The sequence below is a fragment of the Saccoglossus kowalevskii genome, chromosome 16, assembly GCF_978046115.1.
Source record: "Saccoglossus kowalevskii chromosome 16, keSacKowa6.1, whole genome shotgun sequence".
In the NCBI taxonomy this organism is placed as follows: Eukaryota; Metazoa; Hemichordata; class Enteropneusta; family Harrimaniidae; genus Saccoglossus; species Saccoglossus kowalevskii.
This window is the reverse complement of record NC_140656.1, coordinates 23,505,859-23,528,029: the sequence shown is the minus strand read 5'-3', so window position 1 is coordinate 23,528,029 and position 22,171 is coordinate 23,505,859. Positions and strand designations below refer to the sequence as shown.

The window sequence follows — 22,171 nt, the reverse complement described above, 5'->3', positions numbered from 1 at the left end:
ATACAAAACTCGCGCTTAGCCGCTAAAAACATGAAATAAAAATAGGCTCACCATAAGACATACTAAAGTTGCATATTAAGGTAGCGAGACTATTATTTGTGTTGAAAATTACGATTTTCACATTTATTTATGAATTGATGAAATGCACTATAAACTTTCATGTGATAAAGTCAACATAACATAGAATGTCATGTAAGTTGGTTAAAATGTAGATTTTCTGAAGGGAAGCAAGGCAGCCTCAGTAGTGTTTTCCAAAATCAACAACACAGGTTTAATCTGTGTGCCTATAAGTTTCAAAGATAAACTCAAGACAAAACAATGTTAGGATGTGTTATCAGTAGCTATCTGACACACAATTAGCGTTTCCAAACATTTGAGTGATTTGTCTCCGCCGATATTTGTTTCACAGATTAGTCATTTGCATATGAATGTGTCAGACACAAGGTCACACAGCCACTGAAAAAAATCATTGATTCTGGTGTTTTCATATGCCGAATTTATCCAATTATAGCTATCCCATTCCTTTATTTTTTTGGTTTCCAATAGCCTTACACATTTGGATGTCCCTACACATGTTAAAACAAACCTTGATGAAAAAACAAATTGATTGTGCCGATAAACAAGCTTGAAAATCTTTGCTGTTACTTCATGGACGTTTTCTAGGAGTTTATGTTTTTCAAAATACAAATCTTTAACAAAAAATATCGTATACTTATTATCGTCGGATTAACACCAAATTTTCACAGCTTTAAGGTGACAGTGAGAGGAACTTGAATGTGTCCAGACAAACTACTTCATCGATTATTTAGCAACCAGTTGTGGTTTGAGTTGGAGGCAATGCGACTAAAACAGTAATTGAAATTCAGCACACTATTTTTTTAAAACGCGTTGCTTGAATAAAACTGACCAGACACATTCAATTTACCAGACTATTGAACAACTAGGAAAAGTGAAAAAAAAATACTTCTTATCGCCAGCATAAATGCGTAATTATTTTTTTTTACAGAAAAAGTAATTTTTCACCTTTGGTTGAGTAACGCGTCGTAGAATGCAGATACGGGCATGCAAAATACACTTGTGAAAAGCTTGAAGTCTGGCGATTCTAAAAATATATACTTTCCCGGGTCTATTTGTAGTCATTTAGTCACAATTAGAAGATGAAAACAAGTATGCAAATAATAGTCCCGCTACCTTAAGTTAACGAACTGAAGGAAGATGACCGTGATCTGAACTTAGTCCCATAACTGACCTGACACAGCAAAAAATAAAAACTGAAAAAAAAATATTTCCTCGGGAAAATAGAAGTTTATATAGACAAATATTTCCTGTTTCGGATTTAAAGTCGAATTAGGGTTGTAACTAATACTAATATGTTCTGGGATTTAATATATTTTTCAACCAATATTCATTACATTTCAATGAGTTAATGTGTTCCAGTGACGAGTAAAAATGGACAACGTTATTCCGAATAGAGATGACAAATTTAACATAAAAAAGACGTCGAAAACAGCATTTGTATACATTTATTCGGCGAAATACACAACACACTGAATGGCAGAAATGTGTCTATGATGGCTGAACAGTCGGCTCAGTGCATATATGGGTGGTGTGATAATAACAAAATGCTTACCAACACAGGCAAAACTAATTCTATATCTCCCTCTGATCGAGATATTAATATCACAATTGAAGAAAACCAATCAATCAAACAACGCCCATTGTTTGGTGTTTATGTGGAAAATAATCTAAGTTGGAGGGAACAAATTAAGAACGTTTGTTGACAAGTTAGTACTAAACATGCATTGCTTTGGTGTTTTTATTTTGCCCGATTTTTCATATTTTTTTTTTAAATATATTTTTGTGCCAGGCTACAGTTCCGGACATTGAGTGTCACTGTTGTCTCTCCTGACTTTTTTTTCTGTATGTGTAAATTGCAAGTGCTAGTGACGACACATAGTGCATTTTGCCACAGAAGTCATAATCAAGTTTGGGGCTACATGACAGGGCCATCTTTCTGTCAAATGGCATTTTTTTGTAATGCGCTATCCTGGTTTCAACCAGGCCTGGTCGAACACAAGCACCTCCGGACCTTAACCAAGGTTCCCCCAAAGTAGCATTCGTTAGTGAATAAATCTCGGCCAGTGGAATTGGCCTGCCCATTGAGTCTGTGGCACACTCACGCAGGGTAGGGGTCGACCCTTTGATGTTCAGCCTAAGGTAGGATTTGAACTTGGGTCTACCGATCATTTTCATATTGTTGCTCAGTTTAGGGCTTGTTATCAGGTATGTCAAAACTATTTCGGTTACAGAAAAGTGTGGCTCATCTTACTCTTACAGGCAGACACTCATGTAATGTGCCTTGTCTATTTTCTCAAAATCACCTAACGATTGAACACCTCAATATACTAGGCAGGACATGGATCACACAAGCTAGTTTTTAAAAACAGCCATTGTAGGAGCACGTGTGTTCAGAACGGGAAAGTATAAAATCGAAATGGTTTAATACATTATAACTACATTCAATTTTAGAATGAATTTGTATATAGTTAATAATTTCAATTTCCTGGGAAAGTAAGCAAAAACTTGCTGTGTTACCCTCTTTAAATAAAATTTTTATTTGATAATATGTATGGCTCGGCCACATGTTGACACAGCTAAGTCGTCTTGATCATTGGACAGTGGCAATTAGTTTAATTAAATAATCGTAATTGCACATTTTACTGTGTATTTTAATTCTTCCTGAACTACATAGAATGAATTGCATTGATGGATCGCACGATGTTTCTTGCTCGGTTGTTTGTGAAATACAATGCGGATTATATGAACATTTATTATGAATAAATAATAGAAAAAGCTCATAACATATTGCTGAGTACATCATTTATTCACAAACAAATTGTGATTACATTATGGCCATGCATGCTAAGAAACAACTACTCGGGGTTGACATTAGGGCTATAGAATTGACTAGAAAATATATCTCGTGTGGCTCGCGTGTTTGTTCAGTTGTCAAGGCTAATACAAATGTATGTACATATTCTCAATTGTCTAACTATCTGCGATCACATCACTAACCAAACCTTCAACTTCCGGTTTATATTTACATGTAAAATGATTTATTTCACCATTCTTGCGATTTTTACATAATCTACTACGTATCTTGTTTTCTTCAATGGCGTCTGGTCCAAATTCAATGTGATCAGCCAGTACTACGGGACACGGCTGCAGAAAAATTGAAACATAAACTTTTCATTAATACAAAACAAAAAAACAAAAAAAACTAAAAAACAATATATTTCCTTTTCCGAAGATATTAAATCCATACTTTCATAAAATTCAATTTTATTTGGGTTCTATTACTGGAGTTTTTAAATGATTACAGTATATATTTACAGTATGCATTTTGGATCCATTTTTTTGCGTAAACAACCAAACCAAGATACTCACCAAAACACGACAGTTTGTAATCAACCAGTCATCTTCACGAAAGCTGACATCACACAATTGACAATTGTCTGTTTTCTGAGGAATCCCCTTCCCCTATTAAATGACACAATTTATAAATATATTAAGACTGTCAAGCTCAACATTTTCCCCTACAATACAAATGTTCGCTTTCATGCTATATAATACCATATAATTAAATGCAAAAGATCATTTTAATGCAACTATTATTCATTCGAGTTCCAAGCGCCTAACAAAACAGCCAACTACATTTAAACTACACAATTAAATGATAATCTGCTGGAGTGCATGCGAGAGGCAATAGTTACGTCGGTGTAAAAGAATACTGACACGAGTGGACTATTTTGATTGGCAAATAATGTAAAACGTTGTTTTCGGTTTGTACTCATGATAATTTACAGTAGTCTAGACAGGACAGTATGCACACACTGCAATACTACATTTATTTTTCTTATAATGCGTTTAACAATAATAATGTATTTAGCTTGTTGTATAATTTCCATTCATCTGGTCTATAATTTGTATACAGTGATATTGTTGACTGTTTAGCTGGTTTCTTACATAAGGATTGCAATTTACTTACTATGGCTTCAGCTACAATGGAGTTGACTTTTGATGCCTCTATTGCAACGTATGCATATGTGCGTGTTCCAGGAAGGAATGATACATCCCCAGCGTAGTATGATATTTCCAAATCCTCTTTTTGTTTTGCAGCAATATATTCTCCATCTTCCGGGAAATCTGCACAGGACACCTCCTCAGTGCAAATACCATTCCATTCCCCATTATCAAAGAATACATCTTTACAATTTACGCATGAATCATCAGGGGGATTTCCAGGGTCCTGACCGCACGATATAACTATCAACATGTTAAGCCCGAATAATAATGTTATAATCATGATGGATGCTGAAAAAGTAAAAAGTATATCTTGAATTTTATTTGACAGCTAACAGATTAGAGTTCACTGATCACTATTTTTGATAACTCAACTGTCCATGTTTTGCATAGTTTCAAGACAAATTGCAGTGCGACTTCTCGGCACAATTTAACTGAAAAAGTAAAATTTTCAGAAAGACAGTGTCAGAAATTGTGCTAATATTTTGATAAAGTTGTTGTTGACGTTTCTTAGTTCATGAATCTTTGTGTTGCAGTATTCTGCTTATTAATTATTATTATTCAGTGTTAAACATCCTCTCAGCCAAATAATGTGGTACAAATTAGTGGTCCTGATGAAACGTTTGGGAACTTGCCCGGGATGATAGAAACAGAAAATGCGTACAATGTACGTAAACTTGAAATGTCAATATTAGTGTGAATCCCCAATACCAATATACATGTCAGAAAACATATACTATAATACAACTATTTTATTACTAATACTTTCACAGTGGTATTTTTAGTTGCATTAATCATCAACATCAATCACTATTTTATCCTCAAATTTGGAATGAGTATCATGGCTATTAATATCACTTGATGAATTGAATTTATTGAACAGAGTATGGTGGTAACACACTGGACTTGCTCATATATCAAGTATTTATCACTACTACTGCACATGCGCAAGCTGATATTGTTTTTTGTATCTGACAGACAAATTGTTATCTTCTGTGCAATTGCCGTCGCCCATCATCAAGAATCAGTACAAAAACGCCGTTTCCGAAGTTGCAGCGAAGGCCGACTGTCAGATAGAAGAAGTTCAATCGAGCGGCGGCAGAACTGAAATTTAATTTCATTTAGGGAAAGGGAGGATGAAAACGACACGGTCAGCGTTTGATTTACAGACTACAATTCGCAAGTAAACATGATTTGAATATATAATGAGTGACAAGTTATGTCATTTATCTCTCGAACTGTTCAACATTATGCGAGGTCACAGTGAACTGTAACAAATTCGCTTCTTATTGGAAGGCGAATACGGGCCCAATACTTTATTATTGTAGATTTTAATACTGCAATGGTTACTAAGAGACTCCATGTTCTGTGTTTTGCTGTAAAAGTCAGACCACCCGATGCTAAATGTTTTGTTTTTTGACGTTGTCAGGCAGAAGATCTCTAGCACCCTAGGTCATTCGAGTGACTCATGTGTCGTCAGAAATTGATCTACTTTTATCTATGTTCTAACACTCTTGTGACATTGACGGGGCTGATGATGCCTTGATTTTTCAGATTGCCTTTTTGACAAAACTCCCATCATTTGAATTCAAGATAACACCTTTATGTAATCACGTGACTATTTCGTGAAAGCAAGGAACAAGGGCTTCAGGAAAATATATATTTTGGTATGAATCAAAACACATGACCCCATGATAACTCTTAGGTTCAATAGGTAGTACTAATATCTTATTTGCATGTATCATATCACTATTGTGAAACTATACATGTAACATTTCAACTTAACGTTTATATGTCACTGGATACAATAGTTTATTGAGATACAATAGCTAAATCAACATAGCATGTGACGACTTATGATTTTATCTGAAGCAAATGTGTGGCAACCAAACATGGGCAGCTGTAGTGTATGATTTAATCAATATAGCCATGTTTTGGTCCCAATTAGCATTGTTTGCTGTTGAACAATTTTAATAATCGGCCTCGTGTACATTATGAAAATGTACGTCTAGTGGTTATATTAGTTTTATATTTTCATATTTATTCATATTTGATCAAACATTTGTCACATTTGAACGTTTCATGAAATAATGATTTTTTTGTACGCATTCGCTATAGAATTTAACATAATATTAAGTATTGACAATTTCGATATCAAATTGAGAATGTTGCATTACAATTGGTCGCATATGATCTAGTATTTACGATAGGCCACAGTTCGCATTGATGGAAATATTGAGTCCCTCTAACTGTCACATCCAGTCATAATGCATATAATAAATAACCTCGGTCTCCAAATGTGTGATCGGTTTAATATATTAGACGATAGTTTATGCTTTATTGTTGACGCACGAAACGTGGCATATTTAATAACTAGTACGGAAATCTTCATAATTGAACTCGTGGACAGTAATTCGTACTCACGAATGTTGAGCGCCTGACAAATGCCAAACTATAACCACAGTTGTGTTATATAGTTATAAGTACATGTAATTTGATTATGTAATGCACTGATTAGTGTGTTTGTGGTGCTTTCTGTGTTTGCTGCTGAGGGATATTTATACCTTCATTAAACTACTTGCAATTGCCTCTGATGTAATTAGTCCCCGTTCGGACGCAGTTCGGAAACAGAGACATGTGTGCGTGCGTGTGTGCGTCCTTGCGTGCGTCCTTGCGTGCGTTCGGACCTGTATCTTAGAAATGCCTGGACCAATCACAATAAAACTTCACACATACATCATACATGATATCCTACATATGTACGTCAATTTGTTTCGTGACCTGATTCAAGATAGCCGAATGGCGGCCATTTTTGTGCAAAAATCATCAAAATCGAGCATTTCCTGGCTGTTTACAGATGGATTTTGTTCAAACCTTGTATATACGTTGGACATTATAGGACCTTGATGCACATCATTTTGTTTTACACTCTGATTCAAGATGGCCGAATGGTGGCCATTTTTGTGCTGAAAAATTATAAAAATCAAGCATTCCTCGGCTGTTTACTGATAGATTTTGTTCAAACTTGATATATACATAAAACATTATGGGACCTTGATGCAAACTGGCGGCCATTTTTTTAATGAATGGGCTTCTAGATCTAGATCTCCGACTTGTTTTGACTGATTATGTTCAAATTTTAAATATTATACATCATGTCATAGATAGACAGATATATTGGTTTGACGATCCTATTCACAATGGCCGAATGGTTGTCATTTTTGTACTAAAAAATCATCAAATATCAAGCATTTCTGGCATTTATGAATGGATTTCGTTAAAACTTGGTACATACATTAGACATTATGGGTTCCTGATGCACGTCATTTTATTTTTCAGATCAGATTCAAAATGGCTGTCTGGTGGCCATTCTGTTTTAATGAATAGGTTTCCAGACCCATATGTCTGACTTGTTTTGACTGATTATGTTAAAATTTTTAATATTCATTATAGATCATGTCACAGATATACGGATATATTGGTTTGACGATCCTTTTCAAAGTGTGCTATTTTTTGTGCTAAAAAAATCCTAGAATATTTGGATTTTGTTCAAACTTATAACACACATTAGACATTACAGGTTCTTGATGCATGTCATTTTTCAGATTGGATTCAAAATGGCTGACTGGCGGCCATTTTGTTTTAATGATTGGGCTTCTAGAGCCATATCTCCTAAATGCTTTGACTGATTATATTCAAATTTTATATATTCGTTATACATCATGTTATATATGTATATAAATGGCTGATTTTGAATGCTGTTCCAGAGCAATACCTCTCAATATAGACAAGTACTTGTTTGACGATCAGATACAAATGTCAATCATTTTAATGTTGAAACAATTATATTCCTGACATGGTTATATTCCAGCTATATTGCTATAAACATAACTATATATCTTAAATTTGATAAATAACGGGGACTGTGCCATGCATGGCTTGTTGTATCATATTGTAGATTGTACGCACATAATATGAACAGATCTTTTGAACTAACAAGTAAGTACAAGTAATATTTGCTTCATATGTGCTACATAATGGCTTTTCAACGGCTTTTAAAGACTGGCCAATCACAATGATCAGTAATAGCACATTATAAAACAACATATAGAGATAAACACTTGAAGCGATTCTAAATTAAGAAAATATTGGAAAGGAACTTGTATAAATCGTTGAAAGGAATAGTGATGTCTACCAGTGTAGGTTTCAATGGATTAGTATATTATCCTGACTGGCATAAACAAATTCAATCTCTTCACTATAGGCCAAAGGTCGACGTTTTAAACAAGCATTTGGCGAACTGTAATCATCACATTCAGGTTATAAATTATATACAATAGTTATATACATATAGACATAAACACTTGAAGCCTTTCTATGTTAAGAAAACATTACAAACGAAACTGTTTTACTGTAAATTGTTGGAAGGATTATTGATGTATATCAGAGTATGTTTCAATGGATTAGTATATTATCCCGACTGACATAAATATATGTCTATTTTTACATTTTCCATATATTTAAGCTCTTCATTTTTAAACCAAACCTCAACATTTTAATCATGCGTTTGATTATCTGCAATCACATTTATGTTATACATTGTATACAATTGTTACTTTTTCAGCTGTAATGATCGTACATTTGTCTAACATGTGGAACATATTTAATTATGGACATGACTGCATATAACATTTACAAAGTGTACTTTGAGTTTTTTTATTATAGGAATGCTGCATAGAACCTAGATTTGTTGTCATGTGGAAAGAGAAGTTACATTAAAGGCCCGATTCATTTGCCCCGGGCGAGTGTTTATTGGAGGTGTGGCTATGCTAATGACTTGCATTGCCTGTGTTTACAGAAACTGGTGTTTTATTCACAAGCTGGTAGCACTAATAACAAAAAAACATCAACATGTATATCGGGCTAGTTCAGTGGCGAATCCAGAGGGGAGCAGGGGAGGGGCATGCCCCCCCCAAACGCATGACGATTCATATGATTACACATAGCTTCTCTGCGATTTACGATCCGTGTATCTTAAGCGAAGCTTGGACCCCCAATACATTTTGCTGGATCCGCCACTGGGCTAGTTGGCTTCCAAAGAGCACATACCTGAGCTACATAGCACGTAAATACCAAATTAATAACGGAACTAATATGAGACTTGTTACAAAACTGATATATAGCGACTAGACGTGTACATTTTTATAATGTACACGAGGTCGATTAAACAAGAAAAGGCTGAACTATATATAAAATAAATATGTTTGTTCACCCACTATTTAGTAGTCACGTGACAAAAAAACGTATATTATAATATAGAGCCTAGAATTTAATATAGAGCCTAATAAAATAGATAGATAATATAGACTTTTTTTGGAATATGCTCAATGCTAAGACATGTATCTGAGAAACACTGATTTACTAATTTGGGCAAATGATGTTTCAATTATCATTTTAAATGATTTTATTAATAATTTTTAGGCATTTATTAGGCATCTGGTAAACGCTTTCAGAACATGAACCAGTAACACTGTCGGTGATAAAAAATATATAGCTTAATAAGACAGAGCTGAGAATTGAAAGACCGGTCAGTCATACTGCTTATTAACAGTACATTTTACAGCAATTTTTAAATCTTAAATGAAAAGATACCTGCTAATCAACTGCACTGTGTTTGTCAAAATAAATCAGTTTATCACATCTCCCCACTGTTACGCATGCTATGATTGGTTGAGACTCAGTCACACGACATTGAATATTAGAGTGGATATTAAGTAAAATACTCTGTTCTGATGTTTAGGGTATTTTTATATGAAGCAAAAATGTACGGCAAAGCCGCTACTGAAACGTTGCAGCGACGCGTTCTACGCTGTGAACATTTCTACGCATTTCACGCCGATAGTAACTGAAAACGTTCTAAGCTGTGTGACTTGTGGTATTTTGGTAGAAATTACTTTTTTTACTTCCACATTTTTATCTGGAGACTGATCAAATAACTTGCGTTTGAACATTTCTCAATTCATTTCAATAATGTTATTAATGTCATTGAGTGATTCACACAGCTGAAACAAGGTTACTAAAAAAGTATCCGTGACTGAAAATAACATTTGTTTTCAGCAAAAAATGTATGTTTGTTATTGAGTAGTGTGAAACTTGTTATAATAGATAAAATAAAAATATTGTATACTTGAAATATAAGTGTTGTTATTGTGTGGGAGAGCGGGTGTGTGTGATGTATGATAGATATGATTGTGCCTGGTAGATGTCTGTTCGATGTGATAAAATAAATAACACATGCTCATTCAATTAATCGAAATAACTGAGAATGTATAACATACCTAACAAAGGTGAATATTGTTCTAGAGCAGTCTTCCTTCAATGCTCTGGTAGGATGCGATATGGGGGACTGGTTTGTGAATATTCTGACGCTGAATATTCCCTGTATTATTTTATGTACCCGTAGAAATAAGAAAATACCGAAATGGAAATGGTAAACAAAAAGCCCGGATGTATCTGTCCTCTTGATTTTCTGTATTAAACATGTTATTTTAAAATGTTATGTCAAACTGTTTGTCCTTTGAATTGGTTTGCAGTAGACATAATTTTAGACCCTGTATATTTTCATGTGATGTTTCTGTATGCCGTTGAAAATTAAGCTGTTAATAAATTGCTTAATATGTCCTTAAAACGGTCCTTGTCGCTTTGAAGGTGGGCCACGGACGACTTCGAAACGTTCCACCCAGATCGGACGTCCCCCTTCTCGCTGTCGGGTGTGGATGGAACGTCTAACGTCAGTCTTATGTACGCTATCCTTAAAGCAATAACCCCTTTTAAGAATATATGGAATCATTTCAGCGAATACATACTAATCAGGTAATTTGTTACTGTGGCAACAAATATTGAAAATAAAACGCGTGAATTTGACCAATAGCATTAGAGAAGACAGAAATATAAATGGACATGATCTGAACTTAGTCTCATAACTGAACTAACACTAACACAAATGTGGGTAGTATTCCTAACATTGCCGATATGTTTTGGGATTTGTCAACCAATATTCCTTACATTTTAATGAGTTGGCATCAGTGGCAATTGGTTTAATTAATTAATTGTAATTGCACATTTTACTGTGTATTTTAATTCTTCCTGAACTACATAGAATGAAGTGTATTTATGGATCGTACGATGCTTCTTGCACGTCTGTTTGTGAAATACAATGCTGATGGCTGAAGACCATATGAATATTTCTTAGAAATAAATAGTAAAAAAAAGCTCATAACATATACATCATTTATTCAGAGCTACTAACGAATTGTGATTACAATTATGGCCATGCATGCTCAGAAACCACCACTTACGGATGGCACTGGGAGGCTATAGAATTGACTAGAAAATATATCTCGTGTGTTCTTGTGTATTTGTTCAGCTGTCATGGCTAATACAAATGTATGTATATATTCTCAATTCTCTAACTATCTACGATCATATCACTAACCAAACCTTCAACTTCCGGTTGATATTTACATGAAAAATGATTCATTTCACCATTGTTGTGATTTGTACATAATCTATTACGTATTTTTTTTCTTCAGTGGCGTCTGGTCCAAACTTAATGTGATTAGCCAAACACAATTTATAAATATATAATATATGATATGATATATAATACCATGTACTTAAATGTATCAAATACATCACATGACATTACTATTATATATTATTCAGTCAAGCTCCAAGCGGCTAACACAACAGTCGATGAGTAAAGCCGCTATATTTACCTACACAATTAAATGATAGTGTATAGTGTATGTAAGCATTACCTTTGTATTGTATGCGAGAATCAACAGATAAGTCGATGTAAAGGTATACTGACACAATTGGTCTGTTTTGATTGGCAACTAATGCATGTAATGAAACCTGTTTTCGTTTTGCACTCATGATAATTTACAGTGGTGTAGATGCACACACTGGAGTACTACATTTATCTTTCTTATAATCCTTGTAATAATAATAATGTTTTAGCTTGTAGTATAATTGTCTTACTTTCATTATTGTCCATCATCATGATTATAATTTGTGATACAGTAATATTTTGGTACTATTTAGCTGGTTTCTTATATTGCAATTTACTTACTACATCTGCAGCTGCAATATAGTTGACTTTTGATGCTTCTATTACAACATATGCAAATGTTCGTGTCCCAGGTAGGAATGGTATATCCCCAACGTAGTATGACATTTCAAACCTTTTCCGTGAAATTACCATTCCAGGTTTCACATGATCGGGAGGACTTCCAGTATCCAGACCACACGATATAACTGCTAACATGGTAAGCTCGAATAAAAATGTTATAATTATAGTCGATGCACAATTCATCAACCAGTCAATGGGATAGTGTTCACTAACAAACTTGCTTTAATAACTAAATTGTCCATGTTTTCTTTTGTTTCATAATCGAAGTCAAATTATAGTGCAAGACATTCCCCAAATAATGCATTACACATCAGGGTCATTAACTATTAGAAATATAGGCGAAATGCCGAAAATGAAAACATAGACTGTAATACTAATATTTTACAGTGATAGTTTTAGTTGCATTAATAATCCACTATTTGGAATGTGTATCAAGGCTATCACTATCAATTGATGAATTCAACTGCCGCGTGATTATGCTACTGGTAATTGTTCACTTTCACAATTTCACAATAGTGGAGGTTTCGAATATTCGGAAGCATTTTCCGACTGCGATTGAACCACCTCAGAAGTATCGGACAACGATAGCTGCAGCGAACATGAAGCATTAGCAGCGACTGTTAGCTCATAACATTGAAAAAGCTTACCTAGAAGGCAAAGAAATTTATATTTTTGGTGACTTCAATTAATGATGTTATATCTAATTGTACTCACTACTTGTTTAATTTCTTAGTTGATTTAGGCTTTTCTCACATTATTAATGGTGTTACGAGACCTGCGTCCGGTAAATGTCTTGACCATGTTTATGTAAATCATAATGAAAATGTTAATTTGGCTCTCATTCATAATTTGGGTATTTCGGACCATAACCCTATTTTCTTGGTTCGTAAGCTCCTTTCCTTTCCCCAATCAAACAACCATGTTTCTATAGGCTATAGAAATTTCAAAATGTTCATTGAGTTTCTATTTTTGGCTGACTTTCGGAACACGCCTCTACTTTCCGTACACAATATTACTGATACTAATTTAGCATTTGAGACATGGCATTCTATTATTAATAATATTTGTGATTCGCATGCCCCATTTGTTTGTAGACGTGTGAAAAAATTAAGACAGCCTGGATGGCTGAATACGGATAATCTACTTGAAATTAAAGAAAGAGACAATCTTCGAAGGCTTGCACGTACTTTGAGTGATGTGACTGTCCTAAACCAATATAGAGCCAAACGTAATTTGATAGTTAATTTAATCAAGGCCGCTAAGAAAAAACATTATATTCACCTTACCAAAATCAATAGCTCTAACAGTGCCGCCATGTGGAAAACCCTTAACGATTTGATTAGTAGTGGTAAACGTAGCTCTCTCAACGTTCATATTTCAGTTGACAATAACTACGAACAAATAGTTAATACTTATACAAATAACAAATAATTAATTGCTTCTATTGCCGACAAGTTACGACCCAGTGTTTCAGTGGGAGATTCATATTTTTCGAATTTACGGACATTTATTGAACTCAAGTTGAACAATACTCGACCATTTGTTATACCGCCGGTCACATGCCAGTTCGTGAATAGCCAACTGATCTTACTATCTAGTTCTGAGTCAGCTGGCCTTGACATTACGTCATCTAAACTTTTGCGTATTTCTGCTCCGTTCATTTGTGAAAGTATTGTAAATTTATTCAACCTCAGCATTTCATCAGGTATTTTTCCAGACATGTTTAAGCACGCCAAAGTTATTCCATTACACAAGGGTGGATCCCATGATTTGTGTAACTTTCGTCCATTATTGTTGCTCCCAATAATCTCAAAAATCTTTGAAAAACACGTGCATCGCCTGGACCAAGTATCAATGTGGTCACAAAGTGCATTAATGATGATGTTTGGCCAATTTTGCGTTGGGTTATTCGCAATTACATGTCAATCAACACATCAAAATTTATGCTCGTTGGATCCCGTCAAGGCTAACAAATGTTGGTGAAGATTTTCTGGTTAACTTCAATGGTGAAATAATTGAAACAGTTCAGTCGCTTGGGGTGGTATTAGATAAAACTCTATCATGGGATCATCATGTTGATATGCTTTGTAAAAAGCTTGTCCAAAGAATTGGTGTTCTTATGAGAGTTTGCAGCTTTCTACCTACTTCCTTCAGAAGAACATTGTATTTTTCATTTATTCAGTCGTTATTGGACTATTGCTGTATAGTATGGGGCATTACAAGTCAATCAAGTGGTTACAGGTGTGATGAACTGTGTGTGCACTGCAGTTGTTGAATATGATACTGCTGACAGTGAAACAATACTGTGGTGAATTGGTGCAAATTCAGTGATTGGTTGATTGTCATGGATGACATGGATTGTGATGGAGTTGTGAGAAAATTGTCTGAGGTTCTCACTGATTGTCCGGGAGAATCAAATGTTGGTGGGCATGATATTAAATTGATAACATCTGAACCAGTTAGGTCAAAACCATTCTCTTTGCTATGACAGATATAGTGATATTAAGAGCATGTTAGAAATGGCTGTGATTGAACCATCAAATTCACCTTATGCCTCACCCATTTTTATTGTAAATAAGAAAGGTCGCGTGTTTTCGTGTTTCCACAATTAAAAAAAGGAAAAGAAGGTTGGTATTTTACCGGGATCCCCATGAATGTGTCTTTAATCACTTGAAAGTTGTATTGAGTAAGCAACAAATTTTAAGGTTGCCTAATTTTACTAAGAGTTTTATTTTGAGATGCGAGTTGGAGTTGGGCTTGGTGCAGTCTTTTTGGAACAATATGAGAAAGGAAAATTCCAGTAAATTGCGAATCAGAGATAAGCCTTATTCTGTAATTGAAAGAGTGTTTGGCAATGATTTGGGTATTATATAAATTGTTCACACATATTTATGTGTTAAAGCTTTTATTTTGGAGTCTGATCACAAGCCATTAATTTCTTTAAACAAGAAAGAGAAGAAAATTGTAGGTTAATGCAATGGGCCTTATAATGGCAATAATTTAGCTACCACAATATAGCAAATAAAGGTGAAGAAAATATAGGTGGCGACTATTTAAGCATAACTGAGAATGATTTGAGCAACTTCAATTTATTTGCATTTGAAGCTAATTATTGGGCTGAAAATGTGCCATGATCAGTTGTAATGAAGGGGCAATGTCAGCATCCTCTACCAGATGTGCTTGTGATTTACAATCTACTGACTTGCTTACGTGAGTGCCTCCCTGTCATCGTGTGACAGCTGCTAGCAAGACCACATTTTGTATTTGTATTTATTTATTTACACCAGAAAACATACATAACACAATTAATTTTTCCCTTTTACCACTGCAAAGGATTCTGGTGTGGGTCATGAAAATAGGTCATTTGAGCTAGTCGAGTCCTTGACCCGAAGTAAAAAATAATATTGTACTGACGTGTGGATTATCATAAATGTATTAAATACATATATTTTATCGTGATATGGCGCAAAATTATAGGTCAATTACTAAATCTGAAAATTAAATAAATAAGTCATTGAAATTGCTGAGTGAATATGAACATTATTTTGTCGCATGATAAATCACTAAATTTAATAAATCATTTTCCACAAAATAAACTAATCACTAAACTACAAAATCAAGCAAACAATCAGTCTGTCGATCAAACAAATATCACAATGTAGTCATATATATGTATATGTGATTGTTATGCTCTATCCAGATATGGTGAACAATCATAATTCAATTGAATAAATAAGTCACTTAATTGCAAATTAAATAGTTTAATATTTTTCTAATCGTAAAACAATCAAGAACAATGTACAAACTATCAGTCAATTAGTCGGCTTGTCAATCAGTTAATCAGTCAGTCTGTAGTGAGTTGTCAATCAATAGTCATATAATTAATCCGAATATTGAAATATTAATTCAGCTTTCAGACAATTTAAAAAAAATATCTACTAATATTGACATTTTGTAGTTCTGATCGTAGTGAAATCCAATGCTTAATTGATGCAAACTTTATGTTATGCTGGGTTATAGAAAGTTTTGTTTTTGGTATAGAGACCTATTGCGGCTTGCCGTAGCTCATTTAGATTTGGTTGTAAAACGAAAAAGCAGTTGTTAAATTGGGTGACCAGTTTAGTATCATAATGATAGAAAGCGTTTACAATCATTAAATAACCACAATAGACAGAATATGGTCCAGAACGAATATACGTGATTCAGGCGTTTCATACTAAATGCTTTCTATTAACAATTTCAATTTCAAATAATATTTATGAAATATGTCTACGTCATAACCTCGTTAAAGGTTATTATCATATTGTTTACGCAGTGTCAACAGTGAGGTCAATTGAACTTTACCTTACATGCAACGTCACGTTCAGCACCGTCAATTTGTTTCACCACATTGATGGTGCTGAATGTTGTCTTTGTATTCGAAGCTCACACATAAGCAACGCTACCAGATATACACAACAGCTAACAAGCCACACCAGCCCAGCGACACGTGAGGATTTATACACACTCCCATTATGTCATACGCTGTAATATCAATGACAATCCCTTTGGTTTCCCCTTGGTGTGTGTGTATTTCATTCCCAGTAATATTGTTTTGTCTACCCCGTTAGAACAGTGAAATAACCCCCTGTCCAGTGTGAGTTTTGTGAGTGCTCAACATCAATAATCAGTCCTTACACTGACATTTCTAAAATTAAATTCTTTTTATCTACAGAATTCACCAAGCATAAATATAGCAAGATACCCCAACAAGTGTTATAAAACATATTTATGCATTTATTGGTTTATTTTGAATATAAAGGTTGCGACATCATTTTTTTCCACATTTCGAAATGTTTTTCCACACTTGTCACTGCAGGTATGTTACTATGATCCACTGTGGCAAATGGTACAACACCCTCATTAAATAACTTCATACAGAAATTGGCCAGCCCTATCTTGTACATACCTGTTCCTCTGTAGTTGGGCTCACAGTATCCATAATCTAATTCGCCACTTTCTTTAAATATGCCCCATAAAATAGGCGTCCCACATGACTTAAATATAGCTAGGGATTGTTGGTACTTTAAAGTCTCTTTGATAATCGACGGAGGCACATTATTTTCGCGCCACCATCGTTCTTCTATCAGGGGGATATGCTCATTACGAAGACTTCCAATATATAATCGATCCAGAAGTGATTGATTGGCAATTCTTGCGCATATATCAATATTTTCCATATAGAACAATTGCCAGACTTCGTTGTGAATCAGTTCAATTCCTTTTGCAGTTGCAACATCGTGGATTACCTGGAAAGCAAATACTGGTACTGTATCAAATACGATCTGTTCCTTATTCCAGTCAATCACTCCAGCTGTATTCAAAACTGCTTTCAGTTTGCAGTTATTAGTTGAATATATGAAGTACGATCTATCAAATGGTGGCACATGATAGTTGTTTGCAGCTCCGACTACAGTTGTGGGGTTACTAATCTCATCTGTGTAGATATCCATACACGGCCATACGTTTTTAGTTAAAACGCTGTTTTTAATCATCCAAAACACAGGGTTACAATATGGCATCCACTTGTTTAACGACTCTATCAGAATATGTAAATTGTTTATACCGACAACTGATGGCATAATTTGAATTTGTCAGATCTGTAAAAATAGAGGGATATATGTTACTACATAGATGGCAAATATTGATGTTGGTAATATGTTTTCGAACAGCACCAGTTGTATCAATCATAAATGTAGGTGAACTTATTTTTAACGGTTGTTAGATAACATATTTCAAGCGTAATTTTATAGTAGCAGACAATTTGTAAATATTAGAAAAGGATAAAGTTTTCCAAAGTTGTTTGGAATACTACTCCAGGAGATATTTTGGTTTGGAAATAAAATGCAGTTTAGATATTCAATGTAGTCTGTAAAATCCATTTATTTTCGCTTTACATTTATTTTGGCTATTTTCGCATGGATGATTCAGTGAAAACAAAGTGCACCGAATTTATTTTTTCTCTATATTTTAAATTCAACACACCAGAAGTCAGTGAAAGTAAACTTCTTCCTAAATAAACAAATAGCCTTTTTCAGGGAAAATAAATACCAGCTAAAATAAAGTATTTTACAGCTAGACAAGTTTTAAAATGTATGAACAGTAACTGCAAAACATATAATTTTACTTCTTTTTATTTATAAATTATAAAGTCATTTAACTGAACTGAAAATCAAAGACTACATATAAGACAAATAAATTTAAGATGTGAAATGCAAATAATTCAAATTCTCAGATATACTGAAACATGTTGAAACATTCTGACAGCACACATCTACGTTCACATGTATTATTTAAAAAGAACATGAAAAACAAGAAAATTCCAGATTTAATTGATTTATTCATTACTAAAAAAAGTCTGAATCAGTGAGATATATGCTTAACATTCAATAAAATCATGTTGTACAAACATAAACAACATGACAATGATGGTGTTTGAGATGTGCATTTGAATAAACTTGAATGTTGTTGTTTTTTGCTATAAATATTAATTTGAATTATTGCTCGATTTAAAACGTTAGTTGTATTGTAATTTACCAATTACATATAGGTTGAATAGGTAATACTAAACTCTGAATTAGTATCATATCAATATGTTGAACCTACACATGTAACATTTCAACTTGAATGACATAGTTGAAAATGTTATTAGATACTGTAGCTATATAAACATGACAGTAACATAACATAACAAATTGGTCACAGTTCGCATTGGTGGCAATATTAAATCCTTTTAAAGCGAAGGTGTCGGCACCAACGCATGTGTCAGATGGCCATAGCGTGTCATTGTTTACAAACAAGCGTCTACCCATGAGCCTTTGCGTTTTTTAGCGTGTGTTGTTATCGTCGCTTGGGACTCAATTCCCGCTGGTGCGAAGGTGACGACCCTCCCGCTTTAACTGTCACATCCTGCCATAATGCATATAACGAAATAACCTTAATCGCCAAATGTGTGATCGATCTAAAATAGTATATTATGATTTATTCTTGATGTATAAACCACAGAATTGTTCATACCGAATACGGAAATCTTCATAATTGATCTCATGGACATTAATTCGTTTTCATGATTGTTGAGCGTCTGGCAATCTATAACCTATAACATATATTAAACTGTAACTGGCATAAACATATGTCTATTTTTACATTTTCCATAAATATAATTTCTTCATTATAAACCAAACGTCTATATTTTAAGCATGTGTTTGGTTATCTGCAATCATCGGATTTATCGTATCGTGCATTTCTCTAACATGTGAAACACATTTAATTCTGGGCGTAATTGCATATTATATTTACAAACTTTTGAAGTGTCTTAAAATCACAAATGAATTATTTTACAACACTACTGTTTTAAAATAAACATGTTTTACTGTTATGTGGTAAAATATGTTTTGCCATTTTTATGGATAAAACAAATAAAAATTCCAAGATGCAGTTTAATTTATCATTTTGCTAAATTTCAGTGAAAAGAAAACAATGCAGTGACAGGGCATCATAAGTATTTACATTTTTTTCAAAAATCTTGAATGATTTTCATAAGATGCATACATTGTCACATATGCATGTTGCTTTAATAAATATTCATGAAAACACCTATATTCATTCAAATACATAGGTGATATCAACATGTATAATTCACGTCAAAATAATAGAGGTTAAACACTAAAGTTTTCCACTAAAGTTACTCTAAATCACCGAGAATGTTTAACATACCTAACACAGGTGAATGGGAATCTAGAGCACTCTTCCTTCAATGGTCTGGTAGGATGCGATATGAGAGACTGGTTTGTGAATATTCCAACGCTGAATGTTCCATGTATTATTTTATGTAAAATATAAAAATGTCTTTAATTGAAATGGTTAATAGCAGAAAATGCTCGGATGTGTCTGACACCTGATTTTATGTATTAAGGTCCGATCCGAACTTTTGGATACTCCTGACCATACAAGCTGTCAATGGGTTATGATTTATGTGTTAGTTTTGTTATTGATTAAATAATCTAAATAAGATGTAGTAATTTTTCAGCAAATTATCTAATGGAAGATCATATTTAGAACATATTCTGTATCCTCATAAATATAAACACACACATATGGTAATTGCAACACGCCAATATAAAAATTATCATTTCTTAGAAACTGAGAAACACTATTTGGGCAAATGATGTTTCAACTCTAATTTTAAATATTTTTTTAATAATTATATTACAAATATGATGCAATTCGTTGTATTTTCTATTTGTGTTTCACACTATTCACATTGGTCTAGATATATGCAAAATAACTATTAGAATTATAAGAATCAAAATATAATGACAATTTCTTTATGTAGTATAATATATGTAGCTATTTGTGTGTATTGTATTCTATGCATTTGAACAGTTATAGAAAATGTATGAAAGTAAATAGTGTCCAAACAAACTGACGAAACTGGATTACTATTCTCTGCACCTGCAAGTTGATTTTATCATATTCAATTATAAATTAATTGGTATCTTTTATTATTCATCTATGATTATATTTTGATATTTTGTTGAACTGTAGAAAATCATTTTTATATTTTCCTTTATTTACTATCATAATTTATAATTCGTAGTTGAATTATTTGTGCAAACATACTGTTGCGCCTCGATCAACGTGGCGAGCTGAGTTTCGTCCAAAGAGAACATCTTATGTGGATACCTCGAGCACAGTAACTAATGCGTGGTCAACTAGTTCGGACATATTTATTTCGATTACGGAATCATGCTCTCACTTGCCAGGACTGTTTACAGTATGTGGTCTATTACTGAGATAAACAAGCAGTTGATCGAACATCGTTTTAAATTTTACAGTTGTGAGACGGTTGGAAATCTATGTCCATAAACTGTAAAACACGTTGAAATTATAGCTACATGTAATTTTAGCAAATTTGGCACAAATAATAAAATTAATGTAATCCTCATTTAGCTAAAGTGCCAACAATCTCATCGTAAAAACCTCTAATATTTCGAATTAGCGCCATCTTTGAGTACCAAAACTATGGGTGCTAGCTAAAATATATATTTACATTACTGAGAGCATATTACAGAAAAAAATAGAATGAGGAATACAAAAAAAATACTCGGCGAAAATAACTGTTTATATAGAAAAAATCGGAAGCGGGAATTAAGTCTAATTAGGGTTGTAAGAATTGTATTCCTAACTGGTATGTTTTGGAGTTTTGTCAGCTAATATACTTTATTTCAATTGAGTTGAACTAATTCCTCTTGATCATTAACCATATGGCCAGTTGTTGCACACTTTACTGTGTATTTCAATTCCTCCCGAACTGCATAGAATCAAGTGCATTTATGAATCGCACGATGTTTCTTGCACGTTTGTTTAGGAATTTAAAGCCCGATGGCCGATGATCACATGAACATTTATTATGAATAGATAATAAAAAACATATTGCTGAGTACATCATTTATTCAGAGCTACTAACAAATTATGATTACATTTATAGCCATGCATTCTAAGAAACAACCACTTAAGGTTGACACGAGGACTATGAAATTGACTAGAAAATACAACTCGTGTGTTCTACTGTTTGTTCAGCTGTCAGAGCAAATTCAAATGTATATACATATTCTTAATCATCTAACTATCTGCGATCACATCACTAACTGAATCTTCAACTTCCGGTTGATATTTACATGAATAATTATTTATTTCACCATTCTTGCGATTTTTACATAATCTATTACGCATTTTGTTTTCTTCAGTGTCGTCTGGTCCAAACTCAAAGTGATCAGCCAGGACTACTGGACACGGCTGCAGAAGAATTTAAACATTAACTTTTCATTAAAACAAAACAAGGGAAACTAAATA

The 22,171-nt window shown here is 33.7% G+C and overlaps 2 protein-coding genes across 2 annotated transcripts; both read right to left on the bottom strand.

Annotated features, from left to right (window-relative positions):
* Positions 1-2,863: 2,863 nt before the first annotated feature.
* On the bottom strand, positions 2,864-10,558 carry LOC100375059 (uncharacterized). The gene is made up of 4 exons (XM_002731288.3): positions 10,422-10,558; positions 4,049-4,374; positions 3,448-3,540; positions 2,864-3,222 (listed from the first exon to the last, which is right to left on the bottom strand). Exons 2-4 carry the CDS (start codon positions 4,364-4,366, stop codon positions 3,049-3,051), a joined length of 585 nt encoding a protein of 194 aa, XP_002731334.1. The 5' UTR covers positions 4,367-4,374; positions 10,422-10,558; the 3' UTR covers positions 2,864-3,048.
* A 6,503-nt stretch (positions 10,559-17,061) lies between these two features.
* On the bottom strand, positions 17,062-17,898 carry LOC146733770 (glycine N-phenylacetyltransferase-like). Its single transcript, XM_085490942.1, has one exon. It carries the CDS (start codon positions 17,896-17,898, stop codon positions 17,062-17,064), a length of 837 nt encoding a protein of 278 aa, XP_085347068.1.
* Positions 17,899-22,171: the final 4,273 nt, after the last annotated feature.

What these genes read in the sequence shown, in the direction of transcription:
- LOC100375059 (XM_002731288.3), bottom strand. Translation starts at nt 4,366, where the DNA reads ATGATTATAACATTATTATTCGGGCTTAACATGTTGATAGTTATATCG. An exon ending in CCATTGTAGCTGAAGCCATA is followed by an intron (nt 3,541 to 4,048) that starts GTAAGTAAATTG and finishes GTCATTTAATAG; the next exon opens with GGGAAGGGGATTCCTCAGAA. An exon ending in TTACAAACTGTCGTGTTTTG is followed by an intron (nt 3,223 to 3,447) that starts GTGAGTATCTTG and finishes ATTTTTCTGCAG; the next exon opens with CCGTGTCCCGTAGTACTGGC.
- LOC146733770 (XM_085490942.1), bottom strand. Translation starts at nt 17,898, where the DNA reads ATGCCATCAGTTGTCGGTATAAACAATTTACATATTCTGATAGAGTCG.